The sequence below is a fragment of the Anomaloglossus baeobatrachus genome, chromosome 2, assembly GCF_048569485.1.
Source record: "Anomaloglossus baeobatrachus isolate aAnoBae1 chromosome 2, aAnoBae1.hap1, whole genome shotgun sequence".
Lineage (NCBI taxonomy): Eukaryota > Metazoa > Chordata > Amphibia > Anura > Aromobatidae > Anomaloglossus > Anomaloglossus baeobatrachus.
This window is the reverse complement of record NC_134354.1, coordinates 533,220,724-533,236,030: the sequence shown is the minus strand read 5'-3', so window position 1 is coordinate 533,236,030 and position 15,307 is coordinate 533,220,724. Positions and strand designations below refer to the sequence as shown.

At 49.3% G+C, this 15,307-nt stretch overlaps 1 protein-coding gene across 1 annotated transcript in view; it reads left to right on the top strand.

Moving 5' to 3' along the window:
* Nucleotides 1–15,307, top strand: part of OCA2 (OCA2 melanosomal transmembrane protein) — a 700,143-nt gene that overhangs the window by 612,952 nt on the left and 71,884 nt on the right. Inside the window, exon 23 of the mRNA XM_075334313.1 lies at nt 14,242–14,335. Coding sequence (XP_075190428.1) covers nt 14,242–14,335 — 94 coding nt within the window. The remainder of the gene's footprint in view (nt 1–14,241; nt 14,336–15,307) is intronic.

Here is a 15,307-nt window from a genome sequence, read left to right as displayed (position 1 = left end):
ACCAATGCCCCTGCATAGAGACGTGCATGAGGGCCTGTAAACCTGAAGTGCCCATTGTAAGGAAGTGGGTGTATTATAGTATAGCCCTTTGGCAGGGCAGCCAAAAATTGAGAGGCTCCACATTGTCCCTGGATAGAGACATGCATGAGGGCCTGTAAACTTGAAGTGCCCATTGTAAGGAAGTGGGTGTATTATAGTATAGCCCTTTGGCAGGGCAGCCAAAAATTGGGAGGCTCCACGTTGTCCCTGGGTAGAGACGTGCATGAGGGCCTCAAAACATTGTTCCCATTGCAAAGGAGCGGGTCTCCTGTCGTTGTAATGTCCATTCTGCAAAGAATGGGCGAAAAAATTTACCACTGGGGGTATACCTGAAACAAAGGCCTAAGTATTGCAATTTGTAACGGTCATCATGGTGGCGCATGAGGAGAAGGAGGAGCAGTCCAGCGATTATCCAAAGTCCAGAAGTGTGTACCCATGGGTGAGTGGAGGTACATGGCAAACTTTAAATTCCGCTCTCATTTGCTGGTGGTGTGGTGAAGTCTGGCCCAATCCAACCCTTGTTCATCTTGATCAGAGTCAGCCTGTCAGCATTTTCAGTTGACAGGCGGGTGCGTTTATCTGTAATGATTCCACCTGCGGCACTAAAAACACGCTCTGACAAAACGCTAGCGGCAGGGCAGGCCAGGACTTCCAAGGCGTAGAGAGCCAATTCATGCCACGTGTCCAGCTTGGATACCCAATAATTGTAAGGCACAGAGGAATGTCGGAGTACAGTTGTTCGATCTGCAAGGTACTCCTTCAGCATCTGGGCAAACTTAGGATTTCTTGTGGCACTACCCCGCACCTCAGGGGCTGTGGTACGTGAGGGGCTGAGAAAACTGTCCCACATCTTAAAGACTGTTCCCCTACCTCTGGCGGATTGGACTTGTGCCTCTCTCGGCTGTACGCCTCGGTTGTCCACTGATTCATGACCTATGCCGCTAGCGTTTTGTGAGGGGAATGCTTTGCCTACTTCCGTGACTATGGCCTTCCGGAACTGCTGCATTTTGGTTGACCTCTTTTCCACGGGAATAAAAGACAAAAAGTTCTCCTTGTAGCGTGGGTCTAACAGTGTTACCAACCAGTAATGATTGTCGGCCAAGATGTTCTTAACGCGAGGGTCACGAGACAGGCAGATTACCATAAAGTCAGCCATGTGCGCCAGACTCTTAACAGCCAGGACTTCAGTAGCCTGACCAACAAGATGACTGAACATGCTGTCCTCCTCCTCCTCCTCCTCCTCCTCCTCCTCATCTACCCTGTCCTCTGGCCAGCCACGCTGAACCGAGGATATGACTGGTGTGCATGTCATATCCTCAATTTGGCCGGAGAGTTGCTCCATGTCTTCATCCTCCTCCTCGTCATAGTCCTCCACTGCACGTTGTGATGAGACGAGGCTGGGCTGTGTGTTATCACCCACACCCACTACTGTTTCTTGCTGCAACTCATCGCGCTCCGCCTGCAATGCATCATGTTTGTTTTTCAGCAGAGACCGTTTTAGAAGGCAGAGTAGCGGTATGGTGATGCTAATAATGGCGTCATCACCACTCACCATCTTGGTGGAGTCCTCAAAGTTTTGGAGGATGGTACATAGGTCTGACATCCATCTCCACTCCTCAGGTGTTGTGTGGAGTTTGACCCATTTCCCGACGGCTTAGGTGATGCAGGTACTCAACAACTGCCCTCTTCTGCTCACATATCCTGACCAACATGTGCAGAGTTGAATTCCCACGCGTGGGGACATCACACACCAGTCTGTGAGCCGGAAGATGCAAACGGCGCTGAAAGCCGGCTAGGCCGGCTGAAGCAGTAGGTGACTTTCGAAAATGTGCAGACAGGCGGCGAACTTTTACCAGCAGATCAGACAGCTCTGGGTATGACTTTATAAACCGCTGAACCACGAGGTTGAGCACATGGGCCACGCATGGAACATGTGTCAGCTGGCCTCGCCTCAAAGCCGCCACCAGGTTCCGGCCATTGTCACACACGACCTTTCCTGGCTTTAGGTTCAGAGGTGTGAGCCAGTGATCTGCCTGCTGTTTCAGAGCTGTCCACACCTCTTCTGCATTGTGGGGTTTGTCACCGATGCAGATTAGCTTCAGCACAGCCTGTTGCCGCTTCGCCGAGGCAGTGCTGCAGTGCTTCCAGCTTGGGACTGGTGTGGAGGGTACAGTGGATGAGGATGCGCAGGAGGAGGAGGAGGCTGAAGAGCATGACATTCCTGAGCTGTAGAGTGTGGGTGAAACACTGACTGAGGTAGGGCCTGCAAACCTTGGTGTGGGAAGGACGTGTTCCGTCCCTCGCTCAGACTGGGTCCCAGCTTCCACAATATTAACCCAGTGTGCCGTCAACGAGATGTAGCGGCCTTGCCCACAAGCACTTGTCCACGTGTCTGTGGTTAGGTGGACCTTGGGTGAAACAGCGTTGTTCAGGGCACGTGTGATGTTTTGTGACACGTGGTTATGCAACGCGGGGACGGCACACCGGGAGAAATAGTGGCGGCTGGGGACCGAGTAACGTGGGACAGCTGCCGCCATCAGGTCGCGGAATGCTTCTGTCTCCACCAGCCTAAAAGGCAACATTTCCAGCGCAAGCAGTCGCGAAATGTTAGCATTTAGAACTGTGGCATGTGGGGTGTTGGCAGTGTATTTGCGCCTGCGTTCAAAGGTTTGCTGAATGGATAACTGAACGCTGCGCTGGGACAAGGACGTGCTTGATGATGGTGTTCTTTCTGCGTAGGCAACTGCAGGTGCAGGAGTGGAGGAGGCTTGTTCGCAGGCAGCATGGACAGGGGATTGGCTCGCATGCACAACCAGCGAAGACGTAGCAGTGACATCAGCAAGCACTGCTCCTCGACTCTGTTGTACTTCCCACAAAGTCGGGTGCTTGGCTGACATGTGCCTGATCATGCTGGTGGTGGTCAGGCTGCTAGTTTTGGTACCCCTGCTGATGCTGGCACGGCAGGTGTTGCAAATGGCCTTTTTAGAATCATCTGGAGCCAACTTAAAAAACTGCCAGACTCGGGAAGACCTAACATTTGTACAGGCACCTTGTGTCGTCGTGTTTTTCCGGGGAACGGTTGCCTGACTTCTGCCTGGGGCCACCACCCTGCTTCTTACTGCCTGTTGTGATGCTATGCCTCCCTCCCCCTGTGCACTGCTGTCCTCGCTCTGCATATCCTCCTGCCAGGTTGGGTCAGTTACTGGATCATCCACCACGTCGTCTTCCTCTTCCGCACCCTGCTCCTCCTCCTGACTTCCTGACAATTGTGTCTCATCATCGTCCACCACTTGTTGAGACACGTTGCCAACTTCGTGAGAACGTGGCTGCTCAAATATTTGGCCATCTGTACAGACGATCTCCTCATGACCCACTTCAATATGAGCTGGCGAGAGGCCAGAATGTGTGAATGGAAACGTGAACAGCTCTTCCGAGTGTCCAAGTGTGGGATCATTAATGTCCGAGGAGGACGTGTACTCAGCCTGGTGGTAGGAAGGAGGATCAGGTTCAGAAATGTGCGGTGCAGTATCACGGCTACTGACACTTGACCGTGTGGAAGACAGAGTGTTTGTGGTGGTGCCAATCTGACTGGAAGCATTATCTGCTATCCAACTAACAACCTGTTGACACTGGTCTTGGTTCAAGAGCGGTGTACTGCTGCGGTCCCCAAGAATTTGGGACAGGACGTGCGAGCGACTAGATGTGGCCCTTTGTTGTGGCGAAATTAGAGCTTGCCCACGACCTCGGCCTCTGCCTGCACCACCATCACGTCCACTTCCTTGTTCCTTGCCAATGCCCTTGTGCATTTTGCAATGCTGTGCTGACGTGTATTCACTACTTGTGCGTTATATCAAAGTTTGTGGAAATTGCACACAAGTGCACCTGTACGCTGCCACCGACAGGCACACACGTGCGGTTTTAAAAACCAAGCACGGACGCACTAAGAACCTAACAGGTTTTTTTGGGGAGCGACAATTACAGACAAGTCAGACACTATCTGGACTGTTTTAGACTGTGTACACCAGCCCCAAATATGATGAAGGCTGGTATACGGTCACCACTAGGAATGGCTATATATACCCTGCCTGCCTGCCTGCCTGCCTGCCTGTATACTGGTACAATAGTCCTGACAAGGACTCTTCTGGTCACTAGCCTGTATTCAGACCTGGCTATACCCTGCCTGTATATAGCAACAATAGTCCTGAGAAGGACTCTGCTACTGTACTCCGACCTGGCTATACCCTGCCTGCCTGTATACAACTAGAATAGTCCTGAGAAGGACTTTTGGTCACACTGTTTGCAGCCCTGCAACTGAAAAAGCTATAAAGGGCCGCAAAGCTTTCCCTGAATCAGCGACACTCTCCCTGCACTGACTGTCTGGATAGCTGCGAGCAGAGCACAGCGCGCCGGCCGGTATAAAGGCTCGGTCACGCTGTGCAGGCCGGCCAATCACTGCAATTCCACAACTAACAGGGCTGTGGCATTGCAGTGGTCTGCCAGCCAATCCCTGCATGAGGGCTGGCTCTCAAAAGAGCGCCAACATGCAGGGATGAAGACCACGAGTACAGCACGAGTATCGCGAGATTACTCGGTCCCCGCCGAGCAGCCCGAGTACAGCGATACTCGTGCGAGTACCGAGTAGTTACAAGCATGCTCGCTCATCACTACTCCTAACCAACCTTTGCCTAACCAAGGGACTGTTTTAATAGTTGCCTAATACCTAGTAATCCCTCTGGGAAACAGGAGTAACTGTGTGTGTGAACACACCCTACCAGTGGTGCAGCACAAGAGTTCACAACTTATCCAACTAAACATAAACAAATCCCATAAACTCCTTGAATACCCTTATATGCTGAAGCCTCACAGAGAAGCCAGATGGTAAAAGTGTGAAGGCAAAGCACGCAGCTCAGCAGCACAGTCCTGGAAATCTTATGAAGTGACAGTCAATGCAAAAGTGTGGTGCTGTCCCTTTAAGGTTTTATATGTAACTGCAAACTGACACAGCAGAGCCGGCAAGTCTTACTGTGTGTGTCTATAGTTGGCCTTAACAGAGAGGTGTTTTGGTACCAAAACATAAAGTGTAACGTGCACGTGGTCCTGGGCCAAGCGTACCCTACCCGGGTATATGGTGTCTAGCTGCCATAATAAAAGACTTAGAGTTCCTCTCACGGTGAATCCATATTGTCAGCAGCTGCAGAATGGTGATCTCTGGCACAGGATGCTGCTCACATGCATCACAGTCCTCCTCGCTAAACTCCAACACGAATCTTCTCCCAATTCTCTTAAATATTTCTGTGGTGGCTCCATTCTGTTATGCACATCTCTTGCTTTCCCTGCAGCTCGTACACACAGACTTCTCAACCCTTAAACTCCAGTCAAGAAGTCGGTTGAGATGTTGCTATAGTAACCAGTCGAATGCAGATGCAAAAAAGCAGTCTCTTGTCGCTGGTCAGTAACAATGCATACAATGAACAGTAAATAAGTGTGTTTGCAGCATTTCACAGTGGACAAAAGGCCACTAAAACACTCTCACCCTTTAACAAGTCTAACATCCAATTGTGGTCACCACGGACGCAAGCCCCTCGGGGTGGGGAGCTCACTAGGAGGTTTTTTTTTCCTCCAGGGTAGTTGGGACCCTACCAAAAGAAATTGCTCTTCCAATTTCAAAGAACTATCAGCGGTAAGACAGGCTCTCAAACAGGCTTTGGTACAAATATCAGGGAAAGATGTGGGCATTATGTCTGATAACAGGACTGTGGTGGCATACATAAACCATCTGGGGGGAACCAGATCCAGATCCCTGATGGAAGAAGCAGGATGGTTATTCCAGCTAGCAGAGGGGAACCTATCATCTCTAACCGACCCACAAGGGAGTGGAAAACAGTGGCCGACTTCCTAAACTGACATGTTCTCAGTCAAAAAGAATGGGCCTTGAATCAAGACCTCTTCCCACAGATCTGTGTAGCCTGGGGTTGGTCGGAAACTGATCTATTCACCATTCATTCTCCCTGGACCTAAGGGAATTCCCAGATGGGGTAGATACACTCCTCCAGGAATGGGATTTTTGATTGGCTTATGCTTTTCCCCTGTTCCAGCTGATACCGGAAATACTCAAGAAAATCTGAGAAAACCGAGCCAGAGTCATTCTAATCGCATCATTCTGGCCAAGGAGACCATAATTCACGTGGCTCAGGCACATGTCAGTATTTGACCCTTGGATTCTCACCGATGTCACAAACTTACTATCACAAGGACCAGTCCTGCACCCCCAGGTTTAGCGATTACATCTACAGCATGGAACTTGAAAGTAGACTCCTCCTAGCCAGTGGTTTCTCAGATACGTTAGTCTCTACCATGATATTATGCAAGAAAACAGGAATTTTCAGGAAGGAGCATAACCAATCAAGTTCAACAAGTTCCCCTGACAGAAATTCTAGAGTTCCTGGAAAAATGACTCGTCAATTCGTCGCTTCAATTCTAGACCGCTGAGGTCTTCGAAGTTAGCCCCATGGGATCTAAATTTAGTACGAAATGCTCTGACTAAAGCACCCTTTTGAGCCTATTTCTTCAACTACGGAGAAGGCTCTGACTCTTAAAATCATTCTCCTGGTAGCCCTAATGTCTAATAGACCTATTAGTGAGTTGCAGTCATTCTCCGTTAACCCTCCATTTACTACCATTCTTTCTGATAGAGTAATTCTAAAACCCGACCCAGCTTTTTTTTTATCAGGAGATAATTTTACCTTTCCTTTGTGAAGAATCAAAATCCCAAGGGGAATTAACTTTTCACTCCCTGGATGTTAAGAGATACTTGGTCAAATACCTTAGGGTAACAGAGCCATGGCGGCAATCCTCGGCTATTTTTGTCACCTTCCAGGGAGCTAATAAAGGTAAACAAGCAACTAAATCCACCATCGTTAGGTGGGTTAGCACTGTGATCTCCCTAGCTTACTCTACCTTGGCTCTCACCCTTCCTCACGACATCAGGGCTTTCATTTTTTTTAAACTTCTTTGGTTGAATGAAAGGTGCATTGGGATTGGATGCAATGGGCAACAAACAGACACCCCATCAGTGGCAGCACTTGTGCTCTAGTTGCAAACAGGATGTTTTGATTTGCATCAAGCACATTCCAAATCCACAAGCATTTACTCTCCCCAGGATGACACAGGGGTAGTAAATTCCTTGTGGATCCATGACTTGTTCATTTTGATGAACGTTAGTCTGTCCACATTGTCACTGGACAGACGCGTGCGCTTATCTGTCAGCACACACCCAGCAGCACTGAAGACACGTTCAGAGACAACGCTGGCAGCTGGACACAAGATCTCCAAGGCGTAAGTGGAGAGCTCTGGCCTATTTTCAAGATTTGAAGCCCAAAATGAGCAAGGCTCCATTTGCAAAGTCATAGCATCGATGTTCATTTGGAAATACTCCTGTATCATCCTCTCCAGCCATTGCCTATGTGTCAGACTTGTCTCTGGTGGCCTTGCAAAGGATGGTCTAAAAAAATTATGAAAAGATTCAATAAAATTGCTGTTACCAGCACCAGATACGGTGCTACTGGTACGGGTAGACTGTTGAAGATGACGAGACCGTCCCATGTTTGTCAAGTTACAACTGGGAGATTCACTCCCTGCACCATGGTTGTTTGGTGGAAAAGCCGAGCTAAGATCGAGTAACAGCTTCTGCTGATACTCCTGCATACGTGCGTCCCTTTCTATGGCTGGAATTATGTCACAAAATTTGGACTTGTACCGGGGATCTAATAGTGTGGCAAGCGAGTAGTCATCATCACTTCTAATTTTGACAATACGAGGGTCATGTTGGAGGTAGTGCAGCAAGAAGGCGCTCATGTGTCTTGCGCAGCCATGCAGACCAAGTCCACGCTGTGTTTGTGGCATAGAGGTGCTAACTGTTCTTTCTTCCTCTGACATCTCCCCCCAACCTCTTTCAACTGAAATTTGACCAAGGTCTCCCTCATCCGCTGAGTCTTCCATGCCCATGGACAGTTCTTCCTCCATTTCTGCTGTGCTCCAGCATGTAAATTACTGGAATTGTCATGCTGATAATGGCATTGTCAGCGCTAAACATATTCGTCGACATGTCAAAACTGTGCAGAAGGTTGCATAGGTTCTTGATCTGAGACCACTTCATCAGGGTAATCTGTCCCACCTCTGCATCTCGTTGGCCCAGGCTATACGTCATGACGTATTGCACCAGGGCTCGACGGTGCTGCCACAGTCGCTGTAACATGTGGAGAGTCGAATTCCAGCGTGTCGGCACATTGCATTTCAGGCGATGAACCGGCAGGCCGAAAGACTTCTGGAGCGATGCAAGTCACTTAGCAGCCGTGGTTGAACGGCGGAAGTGAGCAGACAGTTTTCGTGCCCTGTTCAGAAGGCCATCTAGGCCGGGATAGTGTGTTAAAAATTGCTGGACAAAAAGGTTCAACACGTGAGCCATACAAGGCACGTGTGTCACCTTGCCCAGGCGAAGGGCCGCACCCAGGTTTGCAGCATTGTCGCACATGGCCTTACTAGGCTGCAGGTTGAGTGGAGACAACCATTTACCAAACTCAGTCTCCAGAGCTGCCCACATCTCAGCCACTGTGTGACTCTTGTTTCCAAGACATTTCAAGACAAAGCCCGCCTGATGCCAATGCGCTCTGCTGCCAGCATAGTAATAAGGGGTGCGTGATTCCTTCTGCGCAGTTCAAACGCTGGTGGCCTGACCAGGCAGGCTTGGGGCGGAGGTGGAGGATCCAGACGAGGTTGAGGAGGCAGAAGCAGTGGAGGAACTTGGACAGACAGAGGATTGACGCCCAAGTCGTGGGGACGGCAAGACTTGTGCAGCAGACCCTTCACCATCTATCACCATAGTTACCCAGTGCCCAGTCAGCGACATGTAACATCCCTGTCCATGCTTACTGGTCCAAGAATCGGTCGTGAAATGCACCCGTTAACAGTTTCTCAAGGAAGCGCTGATGTTGTGTGCGACATGCTGGTGTAACGCAGGCACACCTTTCTTAGAGAAGTAGTGGCGACTGGGCATCTGGTACTGGGGCACAGCGACAGACATAAGGTCTCTAAAATCCTGTGTGTCCACCAGGCGGAAGGGCAGCATTTCGGTAGCCAAGAGCTTACAGAGGGACAAAGTCAACCTCTTAGCTTTGTCATGGGTCGCAGGAAATGGCCTTTTATTTGTCCACATCTGAGGGACAGAGATCTGGCTGCTGTGTGTAGACGGTGGTGAGTAGGGTGTCCCTGAAAAAATGCATATTTGTGAGGAAAGTGCAGGCGTAGACATGATGTTGCCTTCATCCAACGTTGATACTATCGATGTCTGAGAGAGCTGTACACACGCACTTGTTTCCCCTTCCAAAGCAACTGACAACCTAACAAGCAAACTGCCTGTTGCGGTTACAGTGGTGGAAGTTGTGCGTGGAAAACCAGGTGTGATAGCTGTCCCCACAGTCCTAGAAGATGAAGAGCGTGCGGATGCACTGGAAGGGGCAGGCGGTGGATGGTTCGCTCCGCTAGGCCGCATTGCAGCACGGTGAGCTTCCCACTGGGACATATGATATTTATTCATGTGACGATTCATGGAAGAAGTTGTCAAACTGCTGAGGTTCTGCCCTCTACTAACAGAATCCCGACAAATTTTACAGATCACATGATTTGGGCAATCCTTTGCAAGGTCAAAAAAGGACCAGGCTAGGCAAAGCTTAGAGGGTATGCGACCTGCTGAGCCACCCCGACTAGTGCTCAGAGGCAGACTGGTGGCTGAGGATGCAGTTGTAGACGTGCTACCAGTACTCCTCCTCTGTCCAGGAAGGCGCAAGGTAACTTCGTCGTCAGTAGCATCCAAATCCACCGCCTCTGTTAACCTCCTCAAGTGCCTGACTGTGGGTTGACAGTAGGTGGGATCTAGAACTTCCTCATCAAGCGTTGTGTTTGCACTCCATTCACCCTCAGATCGAGCCTATTCCTGCCCTGAACGAATATTTAAGTTGTCATCCCCATCTGGTATCTGCGTCTCATCGTCATCAGTATGTTCCTCATTGTCTATTACAACAGGTGTTACAGTTTGTGAATAAGGGTCAACATTATGCTCAGAAACTTGTTCATCACGGCCTGAATCTGAGTCACAAGGGTTCTGGGCATCACTGCAGACCATTTCCTGGTCTGTACTCACTGCAGCTTGGGAGCAGACCTCTGCTATATTGTGACTGAACAGCTATGCAGACTCAGCCATCTCTGTTCCACCATACTGTGCAGGGCGGATGGAGACTTGAGAGCTGGGAGAAAGCAAGTGTGATTGGGATGACAACTCCGAGGACTGGTGTTTTTTGGATGCGGTAGTTGAGGTGGCGGAGAGGGCACTTGTTGGACCACTTGAGATCCATTCAAGCATTTTCCTTTTTTGGCCATCATCTACCTTTGTTCCAGTTGTTTGTGTCCGTAAAAAAGGGAGCACATCTGATTGTCCACGGAAAGTAGTAGACATCTTACTTTTGCTGGAAGATGGTCTATCTTCAGCAGATGTTAATGGAGCTTTGCCACCTTCCCCACGGACAAACCCTTTTTTTCCTTTTCCAACACGCCTCTTCCCCTTTCCACCAGCATCTGTCATTTTGCCACTCATTTTGATTGCGACAAGATTGTGCACTTAAAATGTGGTAGTAAAAATTGAGAGGTGGTGTAGATTGCAGCGTTGGTCTACCTTTATTGACAGCAGAATAAACAACAATAACTATCCCGGACAATGAAACTATGGCCCTTAAACTGGCAGCACAGTTTGCTATTGTAATAGCTTAGTAAAAATGAGTTTGAGTGTGCAATGCAGAGGTGCTGCAAATATCTTTGCACCAGTGGGACACTAATGAAGTCCAACAGCCACATTTAGGATGCCACTAAGTTTCGTCAGTGTTTGCTAGTATAATGGCTTAGTAACAATGAGTTTGAGTGTGCAAAGGGCAGGAGGGTACAGTGGCCAGGTTGTGGGTCAGTGTAGAGGAAAGGAAGCCTCACTTTCTATCCCTCCTAATGGTGAAATGCAGTGAAGAAGTCCCTGAGCTTAGCTACACAGATGCTGTTATCTGTAGCTGTTAAAATCTGTTTCCACGCACCTTACTGTCGCGTATGGCTCTGAGCCTGCTGTAATTAGCCCTTACAAGGGCTGAAAGAAACTTCTATCCCTATTCTGTATAGCGCTGTGTGTCGAGCGTACACCGTAGTATCGGTGACGGGAGCTGCGCCAGCGGTGACTGACACGCAGACGCAGAAGGCAGATAATGGCGTCCAGACGGGCAGATACCCGTTTTTATAATGCAGGGACATGTTACATGGACAGTCTATGACACATGCCCTTGCTTGTGTCGTGGGCGGGGAGGACGCCGCTGCTGCTGGTCACTCGCTAACGCTCGGGTCCGGCGCTGCTGCGGCTGCTTGGTGGCTTGAGCGGTGGGCTGGGTCCGGAAACTCGAGCGGTGCTCCTCGCCCGTGAGTGAAAGGGGTGGTTGGTTTGGGGGATTTAGTCCGTGACTCCACCCATGGGTTGTGGTGAAGATGGGCACCACCGCTGCTGGTGACGGGGATCCCAGGAGAGATGGCAGGGAGCAGCTGGGATGTTTTTTTCCCCCTCCGTGGGTAGGGGTCGGTGGTCCCGGGGCCCGGTGGTGTGACGGGGAGGCAGGGTTGGTGAGGTGCAGGGTTGCAGGGACAGCACGGCGCGGTGCCGGATGGCACGGGTGTACTCACTCAGCAAGAGATGCACAAAGTCCTCGGTAAACGAAACTGCTGGATGGGACGGGTCCCGCAGCCGGCTGCAGTGTCTCTCCCCAGACAGGTGATGGCGGCTGTCTTTCCCTGCACCTTGATGTACTTGTTTAACTAAAGGCCCCGTCACACTAAGCAACATCGCTAGCAACATCGCTGCTAACGAACAACTTTTGTGACGTAGCAGCAATGTTGCTAGTGATGTCGTTGTGTGTGACATCCAGCAACAACCTGGCCCCTGCTGTGAGGTCGTTGGTTGTTGCTGAATGTCTTGGGCCATTTTTTAGTTGTTGCTGTCCCGCTGTGAAGCACAGATCGCTGTGTGTGACAGCGAGACAGCAACAACTAAATGTGCAGGGAGCAGGAGCCGGCTTCTGCGGAGGCTGGTAACCACAGTAAACATCGGGTAACCAAGAAGCCCTGTCCTTGGTTACCCGATATTTACCTTTGTTACCAGCCTCCGCCGCTCTCACTGTCAGTGCCGGCTCCCTGCTCTGTGCACATGTAGCTGCAGGACACATCGGGTTAATTAACCCGATATGTGCTGTAGCTAGGAGAGCAGTGAGCCAGCGCTAAGCATTGTGCGCTGCTCCCTGCTCTGTGCACATTTAGCTGCAGCACACATCGGGTAATTAACCCGATGTGTGCTGTAACTAGGAGAGCAGGGAGCCAGCGCTCAGTGTGCGCTGCTCCCTGCTCTCTGCACGTGTAGCTGCGTGCGCTGGTAACCAAGGTAAATATCGGGTTGGTTACTCGATATTTACCTTAGTTACCAAGCGCAGCATCTTCCACGCGGCGCTGGGGGCTGGTCACTGGTTGCTGGTGAGCTCACCAGCAACTCATGTAGCGATGATCCAGCGATCCCTGCCAGGTCAGGTTGCTGGTGGGATCGCTGGAGCGTCGCAGTGTGACATCTCGCCAGCAACCTCCTAGCAACTTACCAGCGATCCCTATCGTTGTTGGGATCGCTGGTAAGTTGTTTAGTGTGACTGGACCTTGAGATGGATCCCCAACAGTAGTCCGCTCCCCGGTGTATGGATGCCGGAGGAGCCAGTTGGCCCACAGGCGCTGGCCCTTGGGTCTCTAGCCTTAGGCGGTAGCTGTATACCCTCACAGTGTGGGCGGTTGCCTTCTATCGGGTCTTTGGCTGTTAGGGAACCCCTGGGGTTCCGGTCACACTCGGATTTGACTATTGTCGGCGGCTCCAAGCCTGGTCGGGGTCCGATGACCCTGCCTGTGTGTGATATCTTCGCTTCGCTCCCCGGTCGGTACCAACGCCTGACCCCGGTTTTACAGTTTTGCGTTGCTTCACCACTCCTGCAGATAGCCACCACCGTCTGCCAACCTTGCTGTCAATGCCTGGGCCACAAACCCAGACACCCAAGTATTTACTCCTCACACTTCAAACTCCAAACTCGTTCTCTCACTTTTCACGCCTCCAGGCCTGTGATCTCCTTGATGGGTGGGGCCAACCACTTGGCCCCCACCTGGTGTGGACATCAGACCCTGGAGGGAGGCAACAAGGGTTTTATGTTTGGCTAATGTTACTGTCTAATGGGGGTGGGTGTGTATGTATGTTACCTGTGATGACCTGGCTAGTCCAGGGCACTACACTTTTTCTGGCAAAAAGTCCACTTAGCTGTGTGTGTGTCTGGTATTGGCTGACATGCTGGCCCATCCCACTACACGCGCGCTTAGGGACGGAAGACAAGAAAAAAAAAAAATGGCGATCGCCATTATCCCTGCAGCAGTGATCTGAACGCGCAGTCCCCACACACTATATGCTGAAATTTCATAACAGTGTGAGTCACAGAGTGACTTACACTATTACAGCGAAAAGCCAGCTACTAATTAGCTTGGCTTTTTGCTGCTAGAACCGTTCTCGAATGTAACTCGAGCTATCGAGCTTTTAGCAAAAAGCTCGAGTTTTAGTTCAATCTAGAACACCCCCCCAAAATCACGAGAACCACGCTCAACTCTAATTGACAGTATTTTTAATGGTCAGGATTTCCCTGTACTCGTGTGTGTACCCTTTTAGCAATTGAAGACTGCTGGTAACTCCAAACTGTTCAAGATTAGGTTGTATGTTATTATGTTTTGGGTAAATGGACAGAAAAAAATGGAACCAATACAGATGTAGTTTTAGTATCTTGTCAATTTTATCACAATGAGGTTGCTGTAAAATTTACCTTAACAATGATTGAATGCAAAATGTAAGGGATAAAGCTTTTTTCTTTACTAATTACTCATTGTGTTCAATTGCATTAGTAGAAACCAAATTAGCAAATTAATAGAAAAAGTATTCATGCTCGAGAGATGCGATTATCTAATAATTTAAGCCTAGGAAGAAATTAGTCATTTTCTATGTAATTGGCTCATACCACTCATTTATATTGATATAATGAACATGTTCTCTACTTGCAGGAAATGGAACATTAATTGGTGCATCAGCAAATGTTGTATGTGCTGGGATTGCAGAACAGCATGGATATGGATTTTCCTTTATGGAATTTTTCAGGTTTGCATCAGTTTTATTTCAAAATGTAAAGTTTTTGTCCTGTAAATAGAAGGTAAGTCATAACACCCTAAGATTCAGAGACCCTGAATTCAGCCAAGTGTAATTTACTGCTCTGCATAGTCATTTTGAAACTCCGCCTACACCACTGATGGGCAGGTTTTGTGTACATTGACAGTTGCTAAAGTGGTAAAGTGGTGGGACAGGGGTACACAGAGCACGAGGACTATGTGGCATAACACGGCTAGTTATCTAATGATGACCTCCAGTTGTGCTAAATTTATCCCAGTAAGTGTAACACTGTTAAAGTCAGGGTCTCTGCCCCTACATCATGTTGTTCTCACAATACATAGCAAATACCTGTTGACAGATTCCCTTTTACCCTTTCATGTATATTTGTCATATGTCATGTCAATTGCTTTGATACGGCCCCGCATGCCGAACCTGCATCTTTCCCTGCACTTATTGGCTGATCTGTTTAGCCAACATGTGCCTCTAACAAATGTGGCTGTTAACCATTTAAATCCTGCTTTCAATCTCTTAACATGCGCTGGCAGGGAATGAGTCATTCCCCGCTCCCATCGGATCACCTGTGACATACCGATGGGTTGTAATAAGGGTCAGCTGATGACCACTTTGTCTGTCATGACTGTCTTACTGTGAATACTGGCTGCGAGCCGGCATTCATAAAAGGTCATCATTTCAGCTATACAGAGCAGTGTTGGTGGCCATACATCATTTTGAAAATTATGAAATACTCAGAACTTAAATGGAAAATTTGTGCTGACCTGAAAGTGGCATCACTTGGCCTACAGTTAGGCATAGGATATGTATATGCTTCATGTAAACTAGGTAACAGTTGTGATGACCACAATCAGTGCAAAATGAGATGGAGGGCTATGAGTCGAGCGTTCAGTTGGTCATTTCAATGTACAACACAAATCACTGGTCGATCCACATTTTTTATCTTCTACC